Source organism: Alligator mississippiensis, chromosome 15 (genome assembly GCF_030867095.1).
Source record: "Alligator mississippiensis isolate rAllMis1 chromosome 15, rAllMis1, whole genome shotgun sequence".
In the NCBI taxonomy this organism is placed as follows: domain Eukaryota; kingdom Metazoa; phylum Chordata; order Crocodylia; family Alligatoridae; genus Alligator; species Alligator mississippiensis.
Genome location: NC_081838.1, coordinates 8,521,493 through 8,548,644, shown reverse-complemented (window position 1 = coordinate 8,548,644; position 27,152 = coordinate 8,521,493). Strand labels below are relative to the sequence as shown.

Sequence of the window (27,152 nt, the reverse complement as noted above, 5' to 3'; positions counted from 1 at the left end):
CCGCTCCAGTGCTGGAACAGGGCGCGAGGAGGGAGAGGGGCTGCCGCGCCGTGCCCCCCTCCCACCCCCGCACGCTGTGTGCTGTACGAGTCCAGGGTCAAGCGTGGGGGAAGAAAGAAGGGGTTGGAGTGAAAGGGCTGGGTGGGGGGTAAACTCAGAGTTCCCACCCCAGCAGAGATGAAGCCCCTCTATTGGGGTTGGTGTACGGGGTGTAGATAATGCCCATTGCCACGGCCTCTGTTCCTGCAGCAGGGCCCGCAAAAGGGCACGGAGGCAGAGGGGCAGCTAAGGGATGTGACCTAGGTCATTCGGGAGGTCGGTGGCAGAGAGGGGTCTTGGACACCACCCTCCCACCCCAGCCTGTCTGCTCCGGTCCACCACACAGCCATGCTCAGCTTCCATGCTGCCATCCAATACCCCCAGCTAGGCCATGAGCATTTCCCATGAGCCTTTGCCCAGACCCTAGACACGCTGCCCCAGATGGTGGCCACGTCCCTGGGGCAGATCTGGCCTCAGCCCCACTCCAGCTGCTCCCAAGGCCTCACTCCTTGCATAACCGCTCATGCCAGTCTCTGTTGCACATCTGTGTTGCACTAGTGCAAGTAGCAGGAGGCCTCTTCAAGGCCAGGGGAAGGTGGGCCTCTGCATCCAGTGATACTCAAGTGTGCCCGGGAGGGTTTCAGCGGGGAACAAAGGATAAAGTGGTGGGGACAGGGGACACACCTGGGCCTGCCCCTGGCCTCAGCTTCCTCTCCCACCCTTCTTCGTGCTTGCCCCCTCTCTGGGCAGTGCCGTGGGGGCCTTAAACCCACTGCAACGGGAAGCCAAGTGATGCCCGGGATCACTGGGGGCCAAGCTGTGTCCAGGTCTAGGGGCACACAATGCCCCTGCCATCGCGCAGCCGAGGCCAGAGCAGAACCCAGGCGCCCTGACCCTGGGCGCAAACAGGGCATGCATGTATCTCAACCCCCTTCTCGGTCGGCCCCAGGGGTACCCCCCCAATACAAGCACCCTGAGACCCCAGCCCCACACTCCCGTGAGCCCCATGCAGTCAGCGGGCTCCGACCCAGGATCTCCCTCTGGGCCCGGTGAAGTGTCGGCGAGTTTTACAGCAGCCCATAAACCATCAATCAGGGGAGGCTTGGAAGAAACCGGGTTTTATTAGAATAGCCGAGACACGGAATATAAATATAGATATATACACGCTATACAGGGGCCGGCGGGCGGGCCGCGGGTTATTGCTCTGACGGGGGCGGGGGGGGGGGGGGGTGTGTTACCGTCTCTTCATTTAAAAAATAACCGCATTGAAAATAGATGGGAAAGAGGTCGGGAAAGGGGCTGGGGGGTGCATAGCAGGGACCCTCCTCGCTCCCCATCCCAGCGTCTCCCGCCCTCAGAAGGCACGGTGCATCCACAGCTCGCTCTCTCCTCTGCGAGAGATTGGGGGGGCGGGTTGGGGGGGCTCGCCGGATACCTGGGTTCTTTACCCCCCCCACCGAGAAGTCACGGAAAAGCAAAGGGTGTGAGAATAACCGTGTTGGGGGGGATGCTACGTCGAAGGGGAGCAAAAAATCAAGCAAACCGAGGGCAAATCAACACTACGCACTGAGCATGCTATGTGGGGGAGAGGGGGAAGATGCCCAGCGGGGGAGGGGAGGGTGTTGGGGGGGACCCGAAAGCCCCTGGAGTAGAAAGTCAGTTATAAAAGGTTCCTGCCCAGGGCAGAGATAAAAGGGGGTGGGGGCAGATCTGCCCCCTTCCCCGTGGTGGGAGGATCGGGGCTGGCGCTAGTTCCTGATGTCCTCCCCTGCTGCTGGGGTCTGCAGCAATCCCCTCGTGGCGAGGGGCAGGAGGAAGGGGCTGGGGCCGGCCTGTGAGGTGCTGGTGCAAAGGCTGGATGCTGCTGGGGCTCTGGTTCGGGCACCAGCCCTGGGAGCAGGGCACTGCCCGGCTGAGGGGGCAGGAATGGACCTTGGGGAGGGGCAAGGGGGCTTGATAGAGCTGTGCTGGAGCCAAGGGCACAGGGAGGGAGACCCCGAGCGCACGTACACGCTTGTGCATACACAAGCGCACAGGCCCCCTTGTGCACACGTGTCCAAGCATGCTCACTTGTGCACCCACATGTACACACGGGCCCATTTTGCACATGTGTACATGCAGGCCCACTTGTGCACACATACATACATACATACACATGTGTGCATATATGTACATAGGCCCACTTACGTGTATACATGTGCACATACACACACAGGTCCACTTGCGCACACACACATGTACATGCAGACTCACTCATGCACACACACACACACGTACACAAACACCCACTTGTGCACACACACACGTACACACAGGCCCACTTGTCCACACACACACACACACACACATATATACATGGCTGTTTGTGAGCACATATGCACACAGGCCCACTTGTGTGCATACATGCACATGCACACATAGGCCCACTTGTGCACACACACACACAACTGTGTGACAGGGCCCAAAGCCTCTCTCCTGCCCGCCCAGGGGGCACCAGCTGCATTGGCCATGTGGCTCCGGGGCTAGGGGGGACCCCTGTGACAGCAGCAGGGTCCCCACCCCGGCATCAGCCAGGAGCAGCTTGGGGGCTTTCCAGGGGCTGCCATGGAGGGGTAAACCCCCCCATGGAGCCCCTCAGCAGCTCCCCCACTCCCCTTATCCTGACCCAGAGCCCCGAGGGACCCAGGAGATCAGCCTGTGCCAGCTGGCAGGGGAGCGGGGCCCAAGGCCGACCCACCCCAGCCCTCTGGGCAGTGTGACCCCCCCATCCCTGTTGGGCAGGGGTGGCCCCCAGGTGTCACTCGAAGGTGAAGGGGTCGTGGGCGCTGAAGAAGAAGTGCCCGTCCACGTGCTCCTCCAGGGCCTCGCGGTCACACTCGGGCGGGAATCGCTCCCGGCAGATGGGGCACTCACGCCACAGCCCCGGGGAGGCTGGCAGGTCCGCGGGTGCCCGCTCCACCGGCTGCCGGCCTGTCACACCGCTGGGGGCCGGGGCAGGGTCAGGGCTGGGTCCAGGCCCAGCACCTGGCACCCAGCCTAGCCCTCTGGCATGCAATACCTGGCACATCTCCCTCCAGATCCCAGCACCCAACCTGACCCCCAATACCTGGCACCCACCACCCAGCCTCCCCCCACCCTGCAGTGCCCAGCCTGTTGCCCCTGCACCCACCTGCCCCCTTCCTTCAGCACCCAGTGCCCATTCTGCCCCTCACCTCCAGCACCCAGGACCTGGGTCCCAGCACCCAGTGCGCCCACCTCCCCTCCCTGCACCCAGCCGTCTGCCATCCAGCTGCCAGCCCCTGGGGCACCATGCCCCTCACCTGGCCACCTCGTAGAAGGCATTGCCCAGGTCCGGCAGCAGCAGGCTGGCCTCCTCCCCTCCGGTCTGCACGGCTGCCAGCAGTACGGCCTTCTCGTCCTCCGCCTCCTGCCAGGGGCCGGGAGTGAGTGCATCGCCCCTCATGTGTGTCCTAGCCCCTGCACTGCTAAGGTGGGGGGATTCTCCTCTAGGCACAAGCAGCCAGGTCCCAGGGGTAGGCATGCACCTCCAGAAGCTGGCACCGAAGCACACTAGCTGCCTGCCCCTCCCCAGAGCCAGCTGCTGGCCAAGCCCCCTCTTGACCCCCCCCCCCCCACAGGCCCCAGCCGCATCAGACCCCTCTCCTCTATCAAACCTGGCCCAGTACCCAGGAGCTCTGGCCTCTGGCTGCTGCTTTTGAACTTCCCATGCCTTGTTCAGTGAGGAGGGGTCACGGGAAGGGACTGGGAGCCCGGACTCCTGAGTTTCATGGTGCACCAGCAAGCGGCTGGGTGCCAAGACGCTGTCTGCCCCCCAACCCCCGCCCATGCCTCAGTTTCCCCAAGACTTACCGAGTCAGAGCTGCTGTCCTCAGTGGGCTGGGCAATGTGGGTGGTGATGGGGGTGGGCTGGCTGATCACCACGGGGGGGGCAGGCTCCCGCGGGCAGGGCGGGGTGCCAGGGGCCGCTCGCTGGTCACACAGGCTGTAGGGGCTCAGCTGGGGATGGCGCCGCAGGTCCTCGGGCGACTCGTCCTCGGAGTCCGAGAGCGGAGAGTCCAGGGAGGCTGGAGAGAGTGGGAGGCAGAGCTGGGTAACACTGGCAGCAGGTGCCCCCTGCTGGTGAGGGTGGAGTCAGCCAGGGGCAGAGCTAGAAAAGGGTTAGGGGAGGAGCCAGCAAGGAATAGGGGTGGAGCCAGCAAGAGGTGGAACCAGTAAGGGACAGAACAAGAAGAGGAGGGAGGAGCTACCAAAGAGTGGTGGTGGAGTCAGCAAATAAAGGCGGAGCCAGCAAGAGCGTAGGGGCGGAGCCAGAGGAACTTGTCCCATTACAGGGCAGAAGAGGTCCGGTGTCCCTGGGTGGGCACCAGGAGAGGTGGCACAGGGGCAGCCCTGGCCACAGCTGAGCTGGGATGGGGCGCTGAGCCCGTGAAGGGCCAAGGAGCTGCACCAGCCCTGGCGTTGGGGGCAGGTCCTAGGGCAGATATGGTGGGGGGCAGGTCTGGGGTGGGGGACACGTACCCAGAACCACGGCCGCCTCCTCCTCATCCTCGGGCACTGCCACTTCGCGCCACTTCTCATCAGCCACCTTCTCCAGCCTCTCTTCCAGCTGGCGTGTGTACTCCAGCAGCTCCTGCCACAGCGCCTGTCAGTGCCCGGAGCTCTCGGCCTGCCCCCTGGTGCTGTCTCTGCCTCCCCAGGCAGGCAGCCAAGGGGACACCAACCCTGGGCTCCCCGACCCCCCCGCTGCCCTCTGCACCCACCTGCTTCTCCTCCTGCAGCTGCTCTTTCTCCTTCTGCGACACTGTCAGGGCAGCTCGCAGCTCCTTCAACTCCCGCTTGGTCTCCGACAGCTGCACCTGGGGGGGCAGAGCTATGCAACTTCCTACCGCATGTGGCCAACCCCCGCCCTCCACTATTCCCGCACACCCCCTGGAAGCTGCCCCTGTGACCCCCACCCCCAAGCCCTGCCCCTGGCGTAGTGTGACCCCCACCCCCTAGGCCCAGCCCCTGCCCCAGTCCCACCCCCCTTACCAGGCTGGCATCCCTCTCCCGGGACAGCTCGGCCTTGAGCGCCTGCTTCTGGGCCCGCTCCTCCTGCAGGCTCTTCTCCAGCCGCAGCACCTCAGCACTCAGCTTCAGGATCTTGTCCTTCTCCGCCTGCAGGTGCTGCACTCAGGGGAGCTGCACCAGGGAGGGGGGCAGCCCAAGAAGCCCCTTCCCCTCTCCTCCCATTCCCAAGGGCCAAGCAGGCTCCAGATTGGGCAGCCAGGCCCCACAACCCCCCGGCACTCCCGCGCTGCATGGGACTGGGCTGGGGTTCAGCAAAGGGTGGGTGGGTTTTCAGCAGGGGTGCTGTGCTGCAGGGAAGAGGGTAGAGGCGGGGGTTGCTCTCCCTGGGGGTGCCACATTGCCAAGCCCCAAGCCAGCACCTCCCGTTCCATGCTGCCATCTGGCTGCCACACCCCAGAAGCAGCCACCTCTGGCACTGAGGGGTCCCACGGTACCTCCATGCTCTGCAGCAGGCTGCTCTTCTCTTTTCCCCACTGCCCCTTGCCCTCCTTCCACTTGAGGGTCATGTCTGCCAGCTTGATGTTGGTCTCGGCCGACTCCAGGCGACTCTTGTGCAGGTCGGCGATGGTGCGGTCGCGGATGGAGGCGGCGCTGGCCAGCTCCTCGCCCAGCAGTGCCACCTTCTGCTGGCTGGCAGCCAGCAGGTCCTGGGTGCAGCGCAGCTGCTCACTCAGTGCCTCCAGCTGGGCCTGGCGGGGGGAGGGAAGCAGAGATGGGGGTGGTCATACAGGGGCTGGAACCCAGAGTCTGGGGTGCGCCACCCCCATTTGCCCTATAACCAGATGCAACAGAAGAACAGGAGACCAAGTGCCCGCTGCCAGGGGCTTGGAGTTGTGAGTTCAAGCCCCCGCAGGGGCAAGCTGGTTGATTGGAAACAGGTATTTTGGAGAGGGTGGGGGTAAAGAAAAAGACTGCAGGTTCCACAAGGAAAGGAAACGCAGGTGTCCCCTGCTCTAACTGCTATACCGCTCTGCTCCCCTCCGGTGGAGGGACCAGGTGGGATGGCAGTATGGGCAGGGGGCACCTGGGGTCACTCACCGTCCTCTGCTGCGCGGCTGCCAGCTTCTGCTGCAGCTTGTTGATGTCCTGCTTCAGTGCCAGGGCCTGGGAGATGCCGGCGGTGCGCTGGGCCTCGGCCCGGTGCAGCTGGCCCGCCAGGCACACGCCCTCCTGCTCTGAGCCCCGCAGCTTTACCTGGAGGGCGGGCCCGGTCCTCAGTGCCCGGGGGTCCCGCCTGGGTGCCTACCCCATGCCCGGCTGCCCTCTGCCCCTGGCTCACCTGGTAATGCTCCTTCTCAGCACTCTCCTCCTTCAGCTGGTGGTGGATCCGCTCTTGCTCCCTCATCATCGCCTTCACCGTGTCCTTCATCCTGAAGATGGAGGGGGTGGGGGGTTGTCAGTGCCTGGCAGGGCAACCGAGTGCCAATCTGGGCAGACAACCGCTGCTTAACTTCCCAGCCCCCTGCCATATCCCCTGGGCCCAGCTCACCTGTCCAGCTCCACCTCCTTTTGCAGCACCTTGGCGCTGATGGCCTGGACATCCTCCTCCAGCGTACGGATCCGAGCCAGATGCCCGGCCTGCTGCTGGCTCAGTGCATCCCGCTCCTCTGTCACAGCTGCGTGAGAGCCCGACAGGTCCTGGGAAGCCGGGGTGGGGTGGGGTGGAGAGTGAGCTGCTGTGGTGTGGGGGGCTCCAGGCTCTGCCCTGTGCCCCCCGGGTCTGGTATAAGCCAGCACATGGGGGTCACAGAGTGGGGTCAGGGGTTAGAAACATGTCATGGGTGGGGGGGAAGGGGGGGGCAGAATGGCTCTGTGACCTCAAGCAGGCCGCCAAGCTGCGTGCCTCAGTTTCCCCACCTGTCCAATGGGCGCGGGGATGGTGCTGGGTCCCCTATGGAGCCAGGGAGGGGGTGGGGCCCCCACGCACCTTGTACTGCTCAGTTAGCTTGCTGTGTTCAGCCCGCAGCCCGCTCAGTGCCACCTCCAGCAGCTCCAGACGGGCCTGCAGCTCCTTCACCTCCTCCTCCAGCCGCTGCTTGTCCCGTGCCAGGCCGCTGCGCTCCTGTTGGCTCTCCTCCAGCTGATTCTGGGGTGGGGGTGGGGGGCACACAGGGCCAGGGGGGCGGGGGTGGGGTGGGGGTATAAGAGCCAGGAACAAGCCTGCACCCGGAGCTACCACGTCCATGCCAATAGGCAAAGGGTGGGCATTAACTGGGTTCTGTCGTGCCTCAGTTTCCCCTCCCAGCTAGAGGGAAACAAATTTGCCCTCTTATCCCTCCCTTCTAGTGGAGCCTGGTAGGGGGATTGCTGGGGGGGAGGCAAGCTTGGGGAGGGAGGGGCTAGCTCTAGGCTCCACCCCTTCCCTGGGTATAAAAGCGGAGGGGCCAGGCGACGAGGAGCCCGTGTCCCGCATGCCCACCTGCAGCAGGGTGGCCTTGGGCACCACCAGCAGCATGTCCATGTTGCCGTCCTCATCCCCCTCCAGCGTCACCAGCTCATCCATGGGCCGGGGCTCGCTGAACTGGAAGGGGCTGCTGCGTCCCCGCTCCTCCCCACGCCGGTCCACATAGCGGTACTGGTACTGCTGGGCCCCTGGTGGGGGCAGGTAGTTGGCTGCGGGGGGGGGACAGGGTCAGTTAGTGGGGGTACCCTGAGCCCTGACTGCGGCTGCGTGGGTACCCGGGGTGTCAGGGGGTGACGATGCCCCCTCCTTCCCTTCTGCTCATCTCACACCCCGATTCTGGGGTCTTACAGGACCCTGTCTGGGAGCTTCCCCTCAACCAGGAAGCACCAAGCTGAAACACCCACCCCAAATCCCCCCCCTCCAGGGGATGCAGATGACCCCCCCCCCCCCACAGCATCCCCTGTAGGGTGGTCCTGGGAGTGCTGCCACGCAAGAAGGCCTAGATCTGGGGAGGGGGAGAGGAAGACCCCCGCTTGGGGGGGGGGGTGTTGATGAGATCAGAGAGCACCAGGCCCCACTTTGGTCTCCCTACCAGGCACCACGTACCTTGGAACTGGACGCTGGAGTGCAGGGGCACCCCCGTGGGTCCCCCCTCAGGCACCGGGCACCACACGAAGGTGTAGTAATCTTTCACGGACGCCGCTTCCACCTGCATGGACAGACACACAGACCAGGGCAGGGCTGTGGCTCAGCCGCCCACTTCGGCCAGGGTGGGGAAACCGAGGCACAAAGCAGCCAAGGGGCAGAGCTGGTGAAAGAACCCAGGAGTCCTGCTTTCCCCCCCCACTCCAACAGCTGGATCCCAATCCCCTCCTGGAGGACACTGCAGGACCCAGGCTTCTTGCTGGCTAGCCCCCACCCAATTTTCAAAGCTGGCAAAAAACCCAGCTGTCCAGCTACCAAGTGCCCCCCCATGTCCCCAGCCTTGCAGCTTCCTGAAATATTGTCCCCAGGGTCCTTGGAAGTGGGGTGGGGAACAGGAAACCTGCGTTCTTTTCCTGGAGCTGTAGCCCCCATTAGAAAGCCCCAGGTCTGTGCCCCAGTTTCCGAGGCTGGGGGGTGGTTTGGAGACTTTGGGGAGAGGTGATAGTGCTCGACACATGGGGAAACTAAGGCATGGAGGTCACCCACTCCTCCTGCCCCCCATACCTTGAAGATGCCGATCCAGTCCCTGGCGGAGGGCTTGGTGCCGGGCGGCAGGGTGTAGTGGCACTCCACCTTGGTGCCGGGCACGTAGGAGTGTGCCACGTTGAGGAAGGCTACAGGGACGGGGCTGGGGCCGCGGGGTAGGGCCCCCGGCTTGCTGGGCGATGCCTCTGCCATCCTTGACCTGCTAGACAGGTGGTGGGAGGGGGTGAGCAGGGTCCTGATAGCCCCTTGCTGAACCCAGGTGTCCTGGCAGGGCAGGTCCCCCTTCCCCAGAGCCCGGCTCCTCCCCTGTGGGCACCGGGGCGGGGGGTGTCTTTCTCCAGCAGTTGAGCTCTGGGCCGGGGAGGCCACATGGCTAAGCTGGGACACCTAGGTTCTGCATGCCTCCCAGCTAGAGGAAATCAAATCAGCGAGGCACAGGGTACTCAGATGCCTGCCCCTTGCCAGGGGTCACCTCCTAGGAAGGGCAAGGAGGCTGGTCCCGGGGGGTCTGGGCAGCTTGGAGGAGACCCCAGGTGCTACAGCAGTGATTCTCAACTGAGGGGATAGCACCCTAGTGGCCTTTCTGGCACCTGCTGCTGCCCCCACCCATGCCATCTGCCCCCAATGCTCCTCCAGGGAGTGCTGCCAGGTTTGTCCCCCCTGCTCCCAGGGCTGAGGCACATGAAATCGTGCAAGATCAGTCACACACACTATGGACCAGGGGTGGGGAAGCAGACAGTAGAAAGAGCAGGGCATGGTAGGCTGAGGCCTGCCCTCTTCCCTGGCACTTGGCTCCCCTCAGGTGGGCACAGTCTCCCATTCAGGCACAGACCAGGGCAGATGCTGCTTAGCTTCCAAGCCATGTCAGGCCAGCTGGGTGGCATGCCACAGAGACACAGGGCCTACCCCCACTGCAGCTGACATTGTGGGGTGGACAGGCCCCACCAGCCAGCTCCGTGCCTCAGTTTTCCCTTCTGTGAAATGGGTGTGAGTTGCAAACAGCAGACAGATGGGGGCGGGATGGCCCTGTGCCTGAGCAGTGCCTAGTGCTCAGAGGCCGGGGAAGGAACTGTGGTGGCTTGTGGGCGTGGGGTGCGGCCACCCGACACCCGCTGGCAGTGACAGGCCGACCACCTGGCCGCGTCCCGGAGCCGCCCCTTTTTTCTGGGGTTGCACAAGGCAGGCTGATGCAAGGCCCGATCCCGACAGGGCAGGAAGCAGCTGCCTACTCCCTTGCCCAGAAACGCCCCCACCTCCACCAGCACCTGGGTTGGGGGCGGGGGGAGGAGCAAAACCCAGGGTGGGGGGGCAGGAGCACGTGCTGTGCTTACAGGGGCTGCCCCTGCCCTCCCTGGGAGTCAGGCCAGGGGGGTGAGGCTGCCTTGCGGGGGTATTAAGAGGGTGGGGGGGGGCACGTACCCCCCTGGGATGCCCCCCCTCCCCAGCTGGCAGGCCTTGCAGGAGGGATCCAGGGCACATCCCCCTCCCTCCTCCAGGGTGCACCCCGCGGGGCAGCTGAGCCCAGATCTGCCCCCCCGGTGCCCCCCGCCCCGGGCAGGGGCGAGCAAGGCTCTTACCGCGGAGCAATCAGCTGGGCTCCAACAACAACAGCAGGCTGGGGCCGGCAGGGGGCGGGGCGGCGCGGGGCATGCTGGGACTTGTAGTCCGGTCCAGCCTGGCTGCTGGGCCAGCGGCGGCGCCAGGGACTGCAAATCCCAGCGAGACCCAGGAGGGGGAGGGGGGGAGGAATGCAAATCCCAGCATGCACCGCGGGGGAGGAGCAAGGGGGGTTGCAAATGCCCCCATGGCCGGGGCTGGGGGTGGGGAATAGAGGGCTGGAGTGCCCTGCCGAGGTTTTTGTCTCCATTTGCAGGCTTGCTTGTGCTCCCCTCCTCCAGGTCCTGGGCTCTCAGTCCCATGACTCCTGGTGCTGGGGCTTGAGGCCGATGCAGGGCACCAGGCTGCAGCCTTGCCTTGCTAGGCAAATGCCAGGGGTTGGAGCTCCCCCTGCTAGCCCACCCACCTCCGACTACTCTTATCCCGGCTCCCGCTGGTGACCCGTCCATGGGATTGCGGGATGGATCTTGCTCCTTAAGACGCCCCTGGCTCTGCAAAGGTGCCTGGTGCTTGAAATGCCAATAGCGGACAAGGCAGAGCGGGGCTCATTGGCCGTGCTTATCCCAGGGCAGCCCCCAGTATGGATGCACTTACCCCAGGGTAAAGGCACTGTGCCCGGGCACCGTTGGCAGAGGCATCAGGTCCTGCCTATTTGCTCAGCGAGCTCCCAGCCCTGCCAGTGTGTCCCTGGGCTGGGGGACCTGACCTGGAGGGGGGGCTGTGCTCTTGCAAGGGGCCTGAGAAGCCTCAGTGGGGAGGGAGCCGGAGCCGGGATCCAGGCCTGAGTGGTGATGTGTTAGTGGATGTTGTGGATGTTAGTGTCCATCTGCCCACCCATGTGCCCACCTGTCCATCTATCCGTCCGTCCGCCCGCCCATCCTCCTGTTTGTTAGTCCGTCAGTCCATCCATCCATTGGTTCATCTATCCCCTTAGACCCCCATGTTGATCTATTGATTGATCTCTCTATCCACACACAACTCCCCATCCATTCATCTCCCTCCTTCCTTCCTCTCTTTCCTACCAGGGCTCTCATTTCTGGATGGCTCTTGCTCCCAGCGTCTTTGGTGCCCCCACCTACCCCGGTCCAGGCTGGCTATGGGTGGAGGGAAGATACCCTGCCAAGAGCTCAGTATATCCAGGAAGCAGGGACCCTGAGCCTGCTGCGAGGGCAGAGCCAGCCGGACATGGGGCTGGGGGGCAGGGATGTGGGCACAGTGGCTGGGCTGTTCTCTGGCTGCTTTAGGGAGATCCCTGGGCCCCTGTGTCTGTCCCTGGCTCCATCCATCCATCCTGTCTCATCTCCCTGCAGGGTCTCAGCCCCTGACCCAGCTTCTTAGGCCGTAACCTGCTTCCACCCTGGCCTGGAGCCCCTCATGCCATCTCCAGCCCCCCGTCGCCCTCCCTGCCTTGCTTGCCCACATGCCAGCAGCTACCCCCTCCTGCCTAGGCAGCAAGAGACAGGGATGGAGACAAATGGGCTGGCATGGTGCCCTGCCTCCTGCTGGGACCCCGGGAAGCGCTTGGCAAAGAGGGTTAATGGCTGCTCTGTCTGTTCTCATCCCCGGCGAGGGGAGCCGACTAAGCAGCTATGATGGGCTGGGGGGGGGAGGGGGCTGCTCTGGCGAACTGTAATTAACAGCCAATCGTTCATTAGAGAGAGAGAGAGATGAAATATGGCCCTGGCTGGGCCCAGCAGCAATGCAAGGGAGGGAGGGAGGGAGGGAGGGAGAAAAAGAGAGATACAAGGGTACAAAGGGAAAGGAGGATGGAGGGATGGAGTCTGGGGCTAGAATGAAAGAGGGGATTGATGGATGGATGGATGCATGTAGAGTTGGAGAGAAAGGGGGCATGGGGATGGATGGATGCATGGACAGATGGATGGATGGACGGATGGATGTGTGTAGGGTTGGAGAGAAAGGGGGCATGGGGATGAATGGACAGGTGGATCCATCTGTCCATCCAGTCATCGATGGATGTGTGTGGGGCTGGAGAGAAAGGGGGTCTGGGGATGGACGGATGGATGTGTGGGGCTGGAGAGAAAGAGATGGAATGGCAGAGGGGGAGAAAGGAGTGGACAGACAGATGGAAACAGCGCTGTGGGGCTGAATGGGTGGCATTTGGGGGCATTTTCACTGGAAACAGCCATGCTCCATGGCAGTTGCCTGCACGATTTTGAGGTGATGACTTTTATCTTCAGACAAACCAGATCCTTTCAGCCTCACTCTGCCAGCCCCCTCCAAAGGCCCCTGCACCAGCACCCCCTGCCATGACCCCATCCCCTGCTCTGAGATCAGCTCCCTTCTTTGAGAGCCACATCTTGCTTCCAAGAATGGCTTAAATACTAGGGAAAATAATGAGGAGACGGGGTTCAAGGCCGCATGGGATAAGGACCAGGACTGTTCCAAGCAGAGCTTATGTCCTTGTGTTGTTATTTGGGGTTCAGATATTGGGGGGGGCAGACTTAAAATGAGTCAGGAAATGTGGGGGTGTCTTTTAGTCAAGGTAATACGGCAAATACAAGCTGCTCCCTGGTCTTCTCACTGCTGGTTTTGATCTTCCTCCGGGCTCTTCTCTGGACCCTCCAATCTCCTCCCACCCTGAGTTGCCAACACCGTGTCCCAGCGCTGTCAACTCCTGAGATCAGCTCTCCCCTGCTTGCTGTTTCCCTGTATCTCCCCCCATGGCTCATGCAACCCAGTCTGGGGTGAAAAGGGGGCAGGCAGTGGAGTGATCAATAAGTCCTGGTCCCCCACACACACTAGACAGGGCTAGGAGGCTGTAGCAGGGGGACAGCTAGCTTACAACCCATGCTGCATGGTGCAGCAGTGGGATCTGAACCCCTATCACCATACAGACACCAGACACCCTGAGAAAGGCCAGATCCTTGCCCAGAGCCTGATTCACCATCACTCACTCAGCCCTAGGGGTATTATTAGGACTCCCCTGCAATGCATCTCCTAGGGTCAGGGGCTCTCAGAGACCCTCAGTCTCACCTACGGGGAAGTTTCCTCGAAGGCTTGCCTGGGGTTTTCCACCCTAAAAAAGACATGAGGCTTGTTTGGCTAGAAAGTACCTGCAGAAAGTCCTTTTTAAGACCTGGCACAGTCTGGAGTCAGCAAGATTCTTACTAGCCTGGAGGGGGGTGTGTGAATGTGTGTGTACGTGCGTGTGTACGCGTGTGTGGGCTCAGAGCACCATTAGATCCACATAAAACGCTCCCTGCCCACCCCCCACCCCCAGTGCTGCATTTCACAGGGAGATCTGGGCTCCTTAAGCCCCCGCCTGGCTCTTGTTAGCAATGCCTGGCTCTGGCATTTCAGGTGTTGTATCAAGATCTACCCCCTGCCCTGCACCAGCTTGCCTTGCCCCTTCTCCCCCCACCCACACAGACCCAAGCCAGCACCTTTGCCCACCCAAGGCTGAGGCTGGAGCCCAGGGTGCAAATTGGCTCCTTCAAGCCTGTTGGCTGAAGCTTTAAGGGGAGTTTTCCCCTTTGAACCTTCTTTATTTAATGTTATTTATTAGCAACTTCTAGGCTGGGTGTGGGGCCAGGCTGGCCTAGCAGCGCCTGCCTGCTCGTGGAAGCTAAGCAGGGCTTGGCCTGGCTTGGGCTTGGATGGGAGACCCCATAGTGCAGATGGGGCATTACTGGCTGGGACTGGTTGTGGGCTTATACTGGCACCTGGGGGTGGGGGACAGGGCCACACATGTGCAGAGCTCTGGCAGGTCTCAGCCTTCCCCCTCCCTGAGTGCTGGCTGTGCCTCAGTTTCCCCACGGCCCCTCCCTTGGCCGGGGCACAAAGAGGCGGGATTTACGAGCATCTCTCAGACACTCATAACGAAGCAAATTCAATTTGACGCTGCCCCGGCCGGTCAATACAGGAGATAAACGAGCCGGCGGGCCCCGGCGGCTCAATGGCAAAATCGATGGCACTCTATTGTGCGCCTCAGCTGCGTGGGCTCGATCCTGCCCCCTGCCCTGGAGCTGGGGTAGGAGCAGGGGACCTGCCAGGACCAGGGGTTCCCCACCCCACAGGGCCTGCTGGGGTTCATGTCCTAGGAAACTGGGAGGCACTGGGGGCTGTGGCAGTTTCAGCACCCCACAAACTCCACTCAACCCAGTGCCATAGACTCCCTACCCCAGTCCCTGGGAGAGTCTCTGCCAGTTCTGGGTGGTGGGGAGGAGAGGACTTTTGGGGATGTCTAATGACCATGGTAACCTTAACAGTGGCGTGTCTCCAGGAGCCCCCAAGCCCATGGCAACACCCCACAAGTGGACCCATCCCTGCAGACCCCAGTGCCAGCTCTGTGAGCCCCCCGCTCGCTTCTGGGAGTGTCCGTCTGTCCGTCCGTCTGCAGCGCACCAGGCAGGGCTGTTCGCTGGCTCTGGTGCGGGTCTGGTCCTGGCAGCTGGGCCGAGCAGACGGTGTCGAGCTGGCCCGGCGTGGCCAGCCCTGGGCCATGCCAGCCGGGGATGGTGCCACCGGCCTGGCCTGGCAGCGGTGCCTCGCGCCTGGCCTTGCCAGGGCCCCAGAGCTGGCAGGTGCTGGGTCCCAGCTCTCCGATGAGGTGGGCAGCCCTGAGCCCCAGCTCCATCTGGCCTGCAGTGGCTGCCAGCGCTGCTGTTTCTGTCCTCCCCACCCTACCCAGCTAGAGGCCCTGGGGAAATGCGGTCCATTGAGCCCACAGCACAGAGCCACGAGCTGCAGTGAGGGGCGCCGGTGTCTCTGCAGGGTCCTGTGGTGCTCAGCCTGCTCCTCTCACCTTGTCTCCTTGCCCCTTCTTCCCCCCTACAGCTCAGATCTCCCTCCAGGGGTCAGTGCTCTCTTCCTGACCACCAGGATCAGGTGGAGAATCTCCCTCACAAACTGGGCTATAGGGTCTATGATACTTGGTTGGCCTGGAAATAACAACCCTGACTATTTTCACTACTGGGACTTGTGCCTCTGAATTTGCCACCCAGAAACCTCCTGGCTCCCCAGGCCTCTGCCCCACAGAGCTTGCAGGGGAAACTGAGGCATGGGGCAGGGCTAGACCTGGGGTCTGGCGGCTGGCAGGGCGGTGGCTGGCGAGCGATTAGGCGAGCCGCCGGGTGGATAATTGCAAACGGGGCTGTCACCGCAGCCCGGAGTGTTATTGCAAAGTCCTCGCCGCGGATAATGACTCTTCCTGCCGCCTGATTGACCGCGCTAATTAATTAGCACTCGCACCAGCGGCAAGCAGTGGGCCGCCTCGATCCTGCCTGGATCCAAAGCTCGCCGGGTTTCTCTGTGCAGCAGCAGGAGCCAGGCCCTGGGGAGGCTGAGCCTTAGGGTCATTGATTGCACTGGAGGGGGCAGAAATGGGGTGAGGTGAGAATAGGGCCTGGGATAGATAGATAGATAGATAGATAGATAGATAGATAGATAGATAGATAGAGTCACAGTCCCTGGCAGTGACTCTCACAGGCCTAGTCAGCCTCAGCACCCTCTCAGCTGGTGCCAAGTGTCATAAACCTCATACTGCAGTCCTTGAGGGAGATTCTCTTGCAGTTTGGGGTGGTGGGGAGCAGAAGGTTTTTGAGCAACCCCTGGGAAGTTGCCCCAGGCTGAGCAGTGGGGGGCAGCACTGAGCCCTGGAGTAGGACCCGGGTGCTTGGGGAAGGGGCTGAGCTGTGTGTGTTGGGGGGAAAGAGGCAGGACACTGGTGTGGGGAGACAAGGCAAGAGGAGCTGCGTGGGGCTCCAGGGACAGAGGGGCATCCATGGGGCAAGCAGAGCGACACGTGTCCAGGAGGGGAAAGGCCTGGCCTGGGCATGTCCCTGGGGATCCTGAGTCCCAGTCCCTGCAGGTGCTGGGCTCCATCACCCCAGATCTCACCTGGCCATGGTACCCCCAGCCCGGCTCCTGCTGGGGTCCTGCCTTCAACACCCCCAATACCACTGGGTCTGTAATGATCTCAAGCAGCCTGTGGCCTTTCAGGGGCGCAGAGGTGAAGTGCCAGCCTGCTGGCATTTGGGGGCTAGGAGAGGTTCTATGGGGACCCCTTGTTGAGGCTGGAAAACACCTGGTAGGGGCTGCTTGTCATGGCCAGCCGGTGTGGGGAGAGGGGCCCCAGACCCAGCCAGCCGTGGGCCGGGGGCCGATCCACACCCAAAATAACGGGGACGGTGCGCTGGGGTCCACCAGCACCGAGAAGCTTGGAAGGGTCAATTTTGGGAAGCTGCCAGGCCCCTGTTCAGTGTGTCTGGTGCCTTCTGGCCAGCGAGTCCATACGACTCCATAGTGCCCGCTGTGGGGACCTGAAAGGGGCAGGGGCTTCCTCAGCCAGGGGGGTCCAGGCCCTGCCTTCTCAGGCACCCATGGGCACCCCACATCACCCCCTACAACTGCCACAAAGCCAGGGCCTGGCTGCCCCCCTGGGTGCCCGGCCATTCATCAGCTGAGCCAGCAGCTGGGAGTCAAGAAATGGCTTCAGCCCCGAGTTTTTTGTGGTGGTCTTGCTTTATCTAAACTCACCCCAAAACCTCTCATCAGATCCAACCAGAGCAGCCCCCACACCCCCAGTCCTCCGGATTTCACCCCCCTCTTCATTTGGAAGCCTTCTTAGCTGGCCGTACCCCTTCCCCTCTCGTCAACCCCATTTTGGGGGCATTTATAGGGTTTTTCCTGCCCTGGCTCCAGCCCTCGAGAGCTGGAAGCGGGAGGGGTGGTCCCAGCAAAGCCCCAAGCCCCCTATCCCCACCCCCACAGGAGCAGGCAGGGGCTAGTTTTGACCTGCCCTGGCCCCATCCACACTAGCCTGGGGGCTTCAAAGGGGGGTTTGGCCCTGGAGTCTTGGGGCTCCAGCCCATTATCATGGCAGATAATGGCAGATCATGGCTTAACCAGGGGCCGGCGTCTGGTCTGCCCTGCCTTCACGCCCTCCGGCCTCCCCCTCTCCCAAGTGTGCAGAGACCCGCCGACTCGTTCCACCTGACCTCCCCCAGGGGCTGAATCCGGCTCCCAGGAGACCCCCACCACAGCTCCCAGACCCCTCCCTGCTCCTGCTCTCCCTCCTCCCTTCCCCCATAATGCAGCACCGACAATTTTGCAATGGGAGCAACATTTTGCCTGGCAATTACTTTTTACGAGCCCACCTTTACCGGGATGGATCCTCGAGGACGACGCAGAGAGGGAAGAAGGGGCGAGGGGGGGAAAACACCCCCCATTTTATCTCCAAGCTGCATCCTGTCCCCCCCGCCAGCTTCCCTGGTCTCCTGGCTACAAGGACGGACGGACCAACAGGACCTCTGGACATTTCCAAGGACCCTGAAAGAGGGAAGGAAAGCGAAGGAAGATGTGGGGATGGGATGGGGGGGGGAGAAAGGTGACACAATTAGGGACTATAAAATTCTTCATAAAGCCGTGAGATCCGTGTTCTAACACCCGGTAATTGTTAAATGGCTCAGCCATCTGCTGGCTTGCGCGGCAGAAATTGCCGGTCGTATATAAGCCGCGGCGGCTGGCGCTCCAGCCACTAAGGAGCCCGCCTGACTTTTAATAGGGCCCAGGGAGCTCTTGGCTTCCTTTAATTATTTGCTAAATTTGGTGTCTCTTTCCCCTTTCAAGGGGGGAGATTTCCTCGCCCTCCCCCCCACCCTTCGGCTCCCTTTGAAAGGGGTCGCGGGGGAAAGGCGTTGCTGTGGGGGGCGGGGGGCGGTGGCGGCTGTGTTTTGTCTTCTCTTTTGTAACCTTCCTGCCATCCCTAAGGGACATCAAGGTGGTTTTGTGTTGATGGCAGAGGAAGGAGCTGGGTGAGATGGCTTGCGGGGGGGTCTGGGTAGGGGGGAAACTGAGGTGCAGAGCCTGTGAGCAGGCCTGCACAGGTGTGGGAGTGGGACCCAGGCGTCCTGCCTCCCCACCCACGGTGCCTGCTATGGACCCCCCACGCCAATGTAACCCAGGAGCCTGGGCTTTCCGTCCACCTTGGGCTCCAAGCATTCAAGCTGTTTCTCTCCTGGAGCTGGGTGTGAAACCCAGGCATCCTGGAGGCTGGTCCTGAGCTCAGCTTCCCGGGGTCTCCTGGCAAAGAAGGGTCACGTCAGGTTGCCCACTGAAATGCCCCGTGTTCCCAGTGCCCTGAAGGACTGGGGATGGGCTTCCAGAGCCAGATCCTCCAGGGGGGGTCCCTTCAACCTTGTCACCTGGCCAACGGCTCTGTGATCCCCACTGGCCCCCCACCACTGGTATAGCGCAGCCCCCCTTGCCAGGCCGTGCCATGCCGTGCCCACTCCAGGACATCCCGGGGGTCTCGGTACAGGGGGTGGGGGTCCTGGGGGCTGGCGCTGTCCCTGAAAACCCAGTAGCATCCCCTCGGCATTGTCATGGTGACAAGATCCCATCACCGTGGATGTCACCATGACGACCCTGGACCACCCTGTGCTGTGCTGCCTGCTGCGGGCTGTCACTCAGCATCAAGGCAGGTGTCCCCATAGCTCCCCCCCACCAGCCACTTTCACCTGCCCCTTGCTGCTCATACCCGGCCGGGGGGTGTAGGGCCAAGGGGGCAGAGGGGACATGCAGGGACCCTCAATCTCTGCTCTCCAGCTGTCCCGTGCCCCCAGCCACCCCCCTGTGCTGGCTCCGTCTGAAGCTGGCACCACCCAGATCTCCAGAATCAGGCCCTTCTGAGATCTGGCCCCCCCACCCCATGCATCCAACTCCCCCTCCCAGGGGCAGCTTCTCACTGCCGGCCACGGAGAGGGCAACAGATGAGAGACGCCAGGAGACAAAGGAGGCAGATCAGCCCCGGAGAAAGAAGAAGGCAGGAGAAACAACCCCGGATTCAGGGGCTTCTCCCCTAAGACCCCCGATCGCCCCCGTTTTAATACCACCACCCCCCCCGCACCCCCACCCCGGGGTGTCCATTTTGCCTCTGCCATCGCCACGACGGTAATGGGAGCCATCATTTAGTATTCATAGAAGAACAGAATACAGGCACATCTGCTTAGCACAGCAAGTCCCGTCATATAACTGTCTCTCTCACTATCTGTCCATAAAGAATGTCCCGGAATTGGTGTAATTCAGAGAAATTAATGATAGCTTTATGTGGGATAGGGCCCTGGAGGAGTCTTAACACTTCATAGTCCATCTGATCAGTTATACACACCGCTCCATAGCAACCATTGGGCTCTCCGCCAGCTGCATTAAAGGTTATGACTAAAAACATGACCTGAAAGCTAGCACCGCATTATAGACCCGGGAAAGACAGAGCCGGGGGGAGGTCGGGGTGGGTGGGGGGAGGCTGGGAACAAACTCGAAAATAAAAGTTTCAGCAAAAAAATCCAGCCCCCCTCTTCCCCCCCCCATCCCCCAGCTCTGCTTCCGGGTTGAAACTGAGGATGATCTTTTTTTCCCCACCCTCCTGGCAGGGAGACAATCTCCCTGCAGGGTGTCAGGGTTGTGGGGAGAAAGGTGGGGTGGGGGGGTTGGAGTTGGGGGGCGGGATTCGGTCTCCCCTGCCTCCCCACCCTGTCTTTGTATGGTGCCCTCCTTGCTGGGTGTATGGAGGGGGCCGGGGTTGCATGGGGGAGCCCTGTTCTGGAGGGGTGGCGTGGGCAAGGGGTCACCGGTGGAGGGGGCGTTGGCTTCCCATGGGCCACGGTGCTGCTCATACAGCCCCTGTAGGGGCCCAGATGCCCCTGGTCTTGGCGTGGAGGGCACGAGGCAAGTTGGGGTTTGGATGTTGGGAGCAGTGCCCATGCCAGGCAGGGGTATAGAGGGAGCCCTGATCCCCCCAGTCTGCACCGCCTGGGTAGCCATGTGGGGGCGCCTTCCACCCCGTGGGGCCGGGTGGAGCAGGAAGGCACATGCCCTCAAGTCCCAGCCTACCCACTGCTGCGTGGAATGAGCTGGCGGGGTCTCAGCTCCGTCCACCTACCCCATTCATTAGCCCTTATTGGGGCAGGGACGGGTCCATGGAGAGGTAAGTTCCCTGTGGCCATGGGGGTGGGGGGCAGGCGTTGGGGTCGTGGCTCCGTGGGGGTGGGAAGACGGTGGCCACCACTTGAACGAGGGGCCAGGCAGTGAAGTGAAGCAGCGGAAACCAGGGCTCACAACTGTCGGGATCTCAGCATTTCTCATGCCGATCTTAGGGCTTTTCATGCTGATCTCAGGATTTTTTGCACCTATCTCAGGGCTTTTCACATCGACCTCATGATTTTGCACACGTATCTTGTGATTTTTCCTGCCCATCTCAGTGCTTTTCACCTGGATCTCATGATTTTTCACACCCATCCTGTAATTTTTCATGCCAGTCTCGGGACTTTTCACATTGGTCTCATGATCTTTCATGCCCATCCTGAGATTTTTCATGCCAATCTCGGGGCTTTTCACATTGGCCTCATGATCTTTCATGCCCATCCTGCGATTTTTCATGCCAGTCTCGGGGCTTTTCGTGTTGATCTCATGATTTTTTGCACCCATCTTGTGATTTTTCGTGCCAATCTCATGGCTTTTCACCTTGATCTCAGGGTTCTTCGCACCGATCCTGTGATTTTTCATGCTAAGCTCAGGGCTTTTTACACCAGTCTTGTGATTCGGGGAGGCTGGCGGCTGCTGCCTTCAGCAGGACCAGGAGCCAGGTCAGGGGCAAGGGGTTCCCTGCCTGGCCTGGCAGCTCCTGGACCTGGCCTCTTGGGAAGGGGGTGGGGGGGACAGGCCCTTTCTCTGCTGCAGGGGGGTGGATGAGGGCAGCCAGGAAGGAACAGGTCTGACATGAACGGTCGTGGGTTTTACTCTGCTGGCTGACAGGGCATGTGCCAGGGACTCCTGGGTCCCCTTCCCAGCCTGGGCGCTGATTGACAGCAGAGCACCCCAAACTCTCCTTGTGATGGAGCTGGGTGCGAAGGATGCACCCCACCAGTGACAGGCAGGGCCTGTTGGGATCTGGCATCAGGGTCTGAGTCCTAGCCCCCAGCCCCCTCCCCACCCTGGCCGGCGCAGTGGCGTGTGACCGGGCCCTGGCGTTGCTGCGGTGATTTAAGGGCGCCGGGCCCGGAGCAGACAGCGTGTTACAACAACGTGTAAAACCACGGCGACACTCATCTTGTGAAGCGATGATACAGGCAATCGAGGCCAATTAAGGACAGCGCTTCTTATCAGACCGGCCGTATATCATTGCTGAGCGGCTCGGCCTGGCCTCGCCGTAACCCTGCCTGTGCGTGCCCGGACTCCCTGACGGATGTCAGCCCCCCCAGCATCGCGGCCGGGGGTCCTGGGATCTGCCCTGAGCACCGAACAGTGTCTAATGGCCTCTGGGTGAGTGCTGAAATGCAGCTGCTTCTGGGGTGGTGCATGGCTGTGTATATCAGGGGAGGGCTGGGATGGGTCCCCTGGTGTCTCCCTGCAGGCTGAGCCAGGCTATGAACTCAGGAGTCTGAGCTGTCCCTGCCCCACCACATGGCCCCCCTCAGCCTCCTCCGGGCCTATTAATAAGGTAACGAATGCCCCGTTTTTATGCCCAGCTCCAGCTGGCCGTGCCCCATCCCACAGGCCCCTGCTGTGCCCCTAAATCCCCTGGCTCCATCCCCACCTCTCTGTGCCAGGCTTCACCCCCGGGGCCTGTACGACCCATTGGTGGCCCCCACCACCTCCCACCTCTCTGCTCTTGCCCAGCCCACCCCAGAGACCCCCCTCTGGGCCAGGCAACCCCCAGGGCAGTGACCAGCGCCAGCACCTCCTATGGCTGCAGCCAGGAACCCTGGGGCTGAGTAGGCTCTGGTGGGGTCTGAAACCCCCTGATGCCTCTGGAGGGGGTGCTAGGTTTGCAACCTGGGCTCCGTGGTTTCACCAAGATCATCCTAATTAATCAGTCTCCCAGGCCCCTGCTGGCTGCTGGGTCTGTGGTGGGGGGAGGGGAGCTATGTGGGGACCAGCCATACCAGCCTATCCACCCCCAGCCCAGACAAGGGCTCAGGGTCCGGGTCCTAGCTGGCAGGGAGATGCTAAACCCAGCCCAGCTGGGCTATGGGACACTGCAGTTCCAGTTCTGGCCCTGCCACTGCCTTCCTGAGTGACCCTGGGTGCCTCACTTGGCCTCAGCCTCCCACCTGTAGAATGAGCATAAAATCAGGATGACCCCATTCCTGATGACCCAGGGAGACAAGCTGCTATTGTCTCATGGCATTTGGCTGGAGGCTGCATCCCTCACCATATCCTTGGCAGAACTGGGTGAATAACATGCCATAAACTGAGCCAGCCACAGGCTGGGCTTGCAGGGAAACTGAGGCGTGGGTAAAGGATGGGATCACTGACGTGACCCAGAAGTTTGAGGGTCCTCACATTGGGCAGGGATTTGGGTTTGTGGAGGGGACCAGGGGCCTGGCTGAATGAACAGCAGGGGTGCAGGGGGGGTTAGCAGGGATCTGATTCTCTGCCTGAGATCTCAGGCCCCATGAAGTCGGTCCCCTGAGTTACCTCCGGCAGGACAGAAGCTTTGTGCTGTGTCAGGGCAGACCCTGGAGCTTTGCTAAGAGACCATGGATTTGTCTGGGATGGTCTGGACAGGACTGATCCTGCCTCAGGTCGGGGCTTGGACCAGATGTGACCTCTGCAGGTCCCTCCCAGCCAACCTTCTCTATGACTCTTTAAGCCCAGGGATGTGGTGGATACAGCACCCAGACATGGGCACATCTGGCCTGGCCCAGTCCATGACACACTTGCAGTCAAATCAGAGAACCCAGGAGTCCTGCGAGTGAGCTCAGCGTGGGCTGAGACCATCTCCCATGGTTTAACTGCCCCCTTTAATGCTGTGCTGTGCTGTGACCTTGCATGCACACACACAGCCTGAGCCAGGGAAGCTGTGGGGTGGGTTCCTGTGGTTTGGGCCTGAGGCCCCACGACAGCTGTGTCTGCAGGGATGGGATCCCCTGGGAAGGATGTGGAAGAAACACCAGCATCTTACATGGGGCCCGGGCTTTCACTTTGCTGAATCCAAAGCCAGGGGATGTCTGCAGAGCTGGGAGGGATCCGGACAGATCCACTCACCCTCTGTGTGGCCACACAACCCAAACCAGACATCTCCCGGTGCCCGTGAGGCCTGGGTGTGACATGGTCTGGCAGGGAAATGGAATCTGAGGGTTCAGGGTCAAAGCCAGGGGCTGAGAGAGGGGCCCTGGGGGTGGTGGTGGGGGAGGCTGGTAAAGCTTTGCTTCATCGGGGCTAGCCAGAGGTGTTTGTCTTTCTTAAGGCTCCTTTTCCTTGCTTTCTTCATATCCATCCGTCCATCTGGCCCCACAGCAAACCATTGTCTGTCTGTCTGACCATCCATCCATCCATCCATCCATCCCTCCAGCCATCCATCCCCATATAATCTATCTATCTATCTATCTATCTATCTATCTATCTATCTATCTATCTATCTATCTATCTATCTATCCCCATATAAATACTGCATCCATCCATCCATCCCCATTCAAACTCTATCTCTCCCTCTCTCTATCCCCATACAAACCTTCTGTCTTTCTATTTATCCGTGCATCCATTCCTATAGACGGTTTACTCTCTCTGCCTGTTGCCGTTGCCAAGGTGCCCGTTTCCTCCCTGCCTGAGCCCAGAGGGGGCTGTGCCCAGGAGGGGCGTTTAGTGTCTTGCGACCATGAAGCCAACAGCCGTGCCCAGTGTGGGGCCAGACCAGGCTCCCAGCTGCCACAGGTCCAGGCAGGCGTGACCCCCAGGGCGATGCTGTGCCAGTCCGTGATCTCCGGGACGGCTTGCGGGGGGAGGTAATCTCCCACAGTCCAGATGAGACTGGCAGCAAACCCCTCGTCTCTGGGCAAGATACCACTAGTGATCCCAGGCCAGCCGGCATCCTCAGGCCCCGCTTGCACCCACTCTGGTACCCGGGCCCCTTCTAGAGGAAGGGTGGCGCAGTGGTTAAAGCACGCCCTTGACCATGACACACCTGGGTCCTTGCCCGTGCTCTGACTCAGCCCTCTGAGTGACCTTGGGCACATCCCTTCACCCCTCTGTCCCCTTGGGGATCTCCCTTGCCTGGACCATGGTAGAGGCTGCATCTCCAACCACCCTAGGCTCTAGCCACCTCTGATGCCCCCCGTCACTGCCTCTCTCAGTCCCGAGCCTCACAGCCCTGAAACCCTTGCTGCATCTCCTTCCCTCCCTTTGTCTGCCTTCTTTCCCTTCTTCTCTCTCTCCTTTTTTTTTTCCCCTCCCCACTTTGCAATCGAAGCCGCTGCCCCATTTGCTGCCACTGACCTTAACGGCTTAAATTAAAAAGCAATGTTCTGTGTGTGTCTTGAAATCGCTGCCTTCGTTCGGCACCTTATGAAGCCTGACACCTTCCAAGGAAAGAGAGAGAGAGGCGCAATTACGCCCCCAGCCCCCCCCTTCCCCTTCCTTCCTTCTCATCCTTGCCTTATTATTTCTTTCCCTCTCTTTGGTGTGCAACATTTATGTTTTTAATAACACCGTAATGGCTTTGACCTTGGGCAGGCGAATTGGAATCTGCAAAGGAGACGTGCGGCGTCACGCCGGAGCCTTGTCATTTGTCTGCATCCAGCTCCTTGCGCGGGGAAGGGAGGTGGGTCCTTCTCTCCCCAGTGAGCCCGCGCTGATTTAAGGGAGAGGGGAGGTAGGAAGGGGAGCGTGTGGGAGATGCCTGCTTTGCTCTCCCCTCCCAGCCTCCCGGTCTGAGGCACTGGGTGCAGGTTGTCTGTGCTAGGTGCTGTAGATGTGCCAAGGTCATGAGTGCTAGGCGCTAGGCATGCCCTGAGGTTGTCTGCGCTAGGTGCAGTACATGCCTGGTTTCAGGCATGCTAGCAGCTGTCTGTGCCCTGAGGTCACGTGTGCTAGGCACTGTACAAACCCCAAGGCCATGTGTGTGAGGCACTGTACATGGCCCTGACGTCATGTGTGCGAGGCACTCTACATGGCCCCAAGGTCATGCGTGAGAGGCACTGTACACACCCCAAGGTCATGCGTGCTTGACACTGTACATGCCCTGAAGTCTAAGTGCTGAGGTCGTGCGTGCTGGGTGCTGTACAGGCTGCCTGGGAAGGAGGTGAAGGGAAGGATGAAGTCATGTGTGCGAGGCACTCTACATGGCCCCAAGGTCATGTGTGCGAGGCATTGTACATGGCCCTGAGGTCATGTGTGCGAGGCACTGTACATACCCCAAAGTCATGCGTGCTTGACACTGTACATGCCCTGAAGTCTAAGTGCTGAGGTCGTGCGTGCTGGGTGCTGTACAGGCTGCCTGGGAAGGAGGTGAAGGGAGGGATGAAGTACTGGGTTTCTGGAGAGTTTGGCTCTGCCAGTGGGTTAGCGACCAGCTGGGCAAGGCCAAAGCCTCTCTCCACTGCCTGGGGTCCCCTGGATGGCTCCCCCACCCTGTTCCCAACTCGGCGTGTGCCTGCTCTCCTAGTCCAGTGCTCTACCCACTGAGCTGCCCTGTGCCTGGAGTGGGCAGGGCGGGGGTTCAAATCCCCCTGCTGCTGTTGTGGCTAAGTTAGGGGGAAACAACCTGATGCCCCTATGGGGTTTAGGACCCTCTGAGTCAGGGCTGACCCAAAGCACCCGCCAGGGGCTCTGGGGAGCGGGATGGTGGGGTGCCCCCTGGCCTGCAGTGCTGATTGCAGTGTCCCAGAGTGGCATTAGGGGACGCCGTGCTGGCAGGAGCAGGGTGAGGGGCCAGCAGGGCTCTTACTGCCCCCTGCTAGCCTCCCTGCTGCAGCAAGGCAGGGCAGGGCAGGGCGGAGAGCCCAGGTGTCCTCCTTCTCCCTGCCCTCCTGCATGAGCCCATCCTGAAACCAGTGCAGCCCAGTTCCTTTTGCCACCCTCCCTGGGCCCTGACCTTGACTTTGGGGGGGCAGGATCCGGCCCCATCCATGCCGAGCTGGGGGTTCGGGGCTTATAGCATACGCCCCTCAGGAATTTAGGAGCCTTTATAGCCCTGCCCTTCCTTGGGATTGAGGCTGTGGGTGGGTCCTGTGGTTGTGAGCTGCCGTCTGTGCCCTAGGGATTGGATTGGGCCCCGGGTGTCAGGCGCTGTACGATCCCGGAGCACGCGGCCAGCCCCTGCCCCCTCCGGGCTGGGGTATCCCCCTTCAGCCTTGCAGCCAGAGCTGGGGGTGGGTGCATTTTGGGACCCCAAGGAGAGGACTGTGGACTCTTGGGGGGGAGGGGGTGCTGTCAGGGGCTTTCTGTGCCTTTCTTCACCCCCCCGCAACAGCAGCCTGCTCCATTTATCCCCAAGCCAGGCTGCATCGATCACAGCGGGGAAATGGAGCAGGTAACTCAGCCATGGAGAATTGACTTCCTCTTTACAGCCGCCTGCCATCGATGCCCCCCTGCCATCCCCCCCCCAAGCTTCCTTCCCCTGCAAAGCGAAGGGGGTAGGAAAAGAGCCTGACCGCCACTCCCCTCCCGTTGGACCCCGCTGCCCTGCTTGGCTGGGGAGAAAACCCAGGAGTCCTGACCCTCCCTTGCTCCTCTGCTGCGAGCGCCGGCCCCCACGCCTTCCCCTGGCCCTTCTGAATCCACCCCCTCCCCAAAGGGCCTGGCTGTAACCATTAGCCCAGCCAGCCCTCCCTCTCCCAGCCTGCGGGGCTAAGCCTGTGTGCCCCTGTCCCCATCTAGTGGCTGCAGCTCGCATGACAACCCCTGCATCTGCCCCGTGGCTCGTGCAAGGGCTGGGGCCAAGTGGGTGATACCCTAAAATCAGAGGTGGGGATGGGGTGGGAGGGGCGGCCACAAGCTTGTGCTGCAGCCTCCAGTGGCCAGAGGCGCTGAACTGGGAGCCCCCAAGCCTCTGAGCAGAAGAGATGGGGGT

At 61.4% G+C, this 27,152-nt stretch overlaps 1 protein-coding gene across 5 annotated transcripts; it reads right to left on the bottom strand.

Moving 5' to 3' along the window:
- Positions 1-1,141: 1,141 nt before the first annotated feature.
- Positions 1,142-10,362, bottom strand: CALCOCO1 (calcium binding and coiled-coil domain 1). Of its 5 annotated transcripts, none has more exons than XM_059717940.1 (15): positions 10,303-10,362; positions 8,744-8,927; positions 8,141-8,243; positions 7,550-7,743; positions 7,058-7,216; positions 6,620-6,768; positions 6,410-6,500; positions 6,169-6,324; positions 5,565-5,819; positions 5,092-5,217; positions 4,821-4,916; positions 4,579-4,702; positions 3,910-4,124; positions 3,360-3,466; positions 1,142-3,020 (listed from the first exon to the last, which is right to left on the bottom strand). In XM_059717940.1, exons 2-15 carry the CDS (start codon positions 8,915-8,917, stop codon positions 2,837-2,839), a joined length of 2,133 nt encoding a protein of 710 aa, XP_059573923.1. In that variant the 5' UTR covers positions 8,918-8,927; positions 10,303-10,362; the 3' UTR covers positions 1,142-2,836. The 5 variants fall into 5 exon arrangements, with proteins under 5 accessions (XP_059573923.1, XP_059573922.1, XP_059573924.1 ...); XM_059717939.1 differs by having other exon boundaries at positions 8,744-8,924; positions 10,303-10,361; XM_059717941.1 differs by having other exon boundaries at positions 4,579-4,690; positions 8,744-8,924; positions 10,303-10,361.
- Positions 10,363-27,152: the final 16,790 nt, after the last annotated feature.

Bases quoted from the DNA above. Each gene is read 5' to 3' on its own strand.
- CALCOCO1 (XM_059717940.1), bottom strand. From the start codon at position 8,917: ATGGCAGAGGCATCGCCCAGCAAGCCGGGGGCCCTACCCCGCGGCCCC. The intron at 3,467-3,909 runs GTAAGTCTTGGG...GGCCCCTGGCAG, and splicing joins AGGACAGCAGCTCTGACTCG to GAGGCGGAGGACGAGAAGGC. The intron at 3,021-3,359 runs GTGAGGGGCATG...CCCGGCCCCCAG, and splicing joins GCCTTCTACGAGGTGGCCAG to CGGTGTGACAGGCCGGCAGC.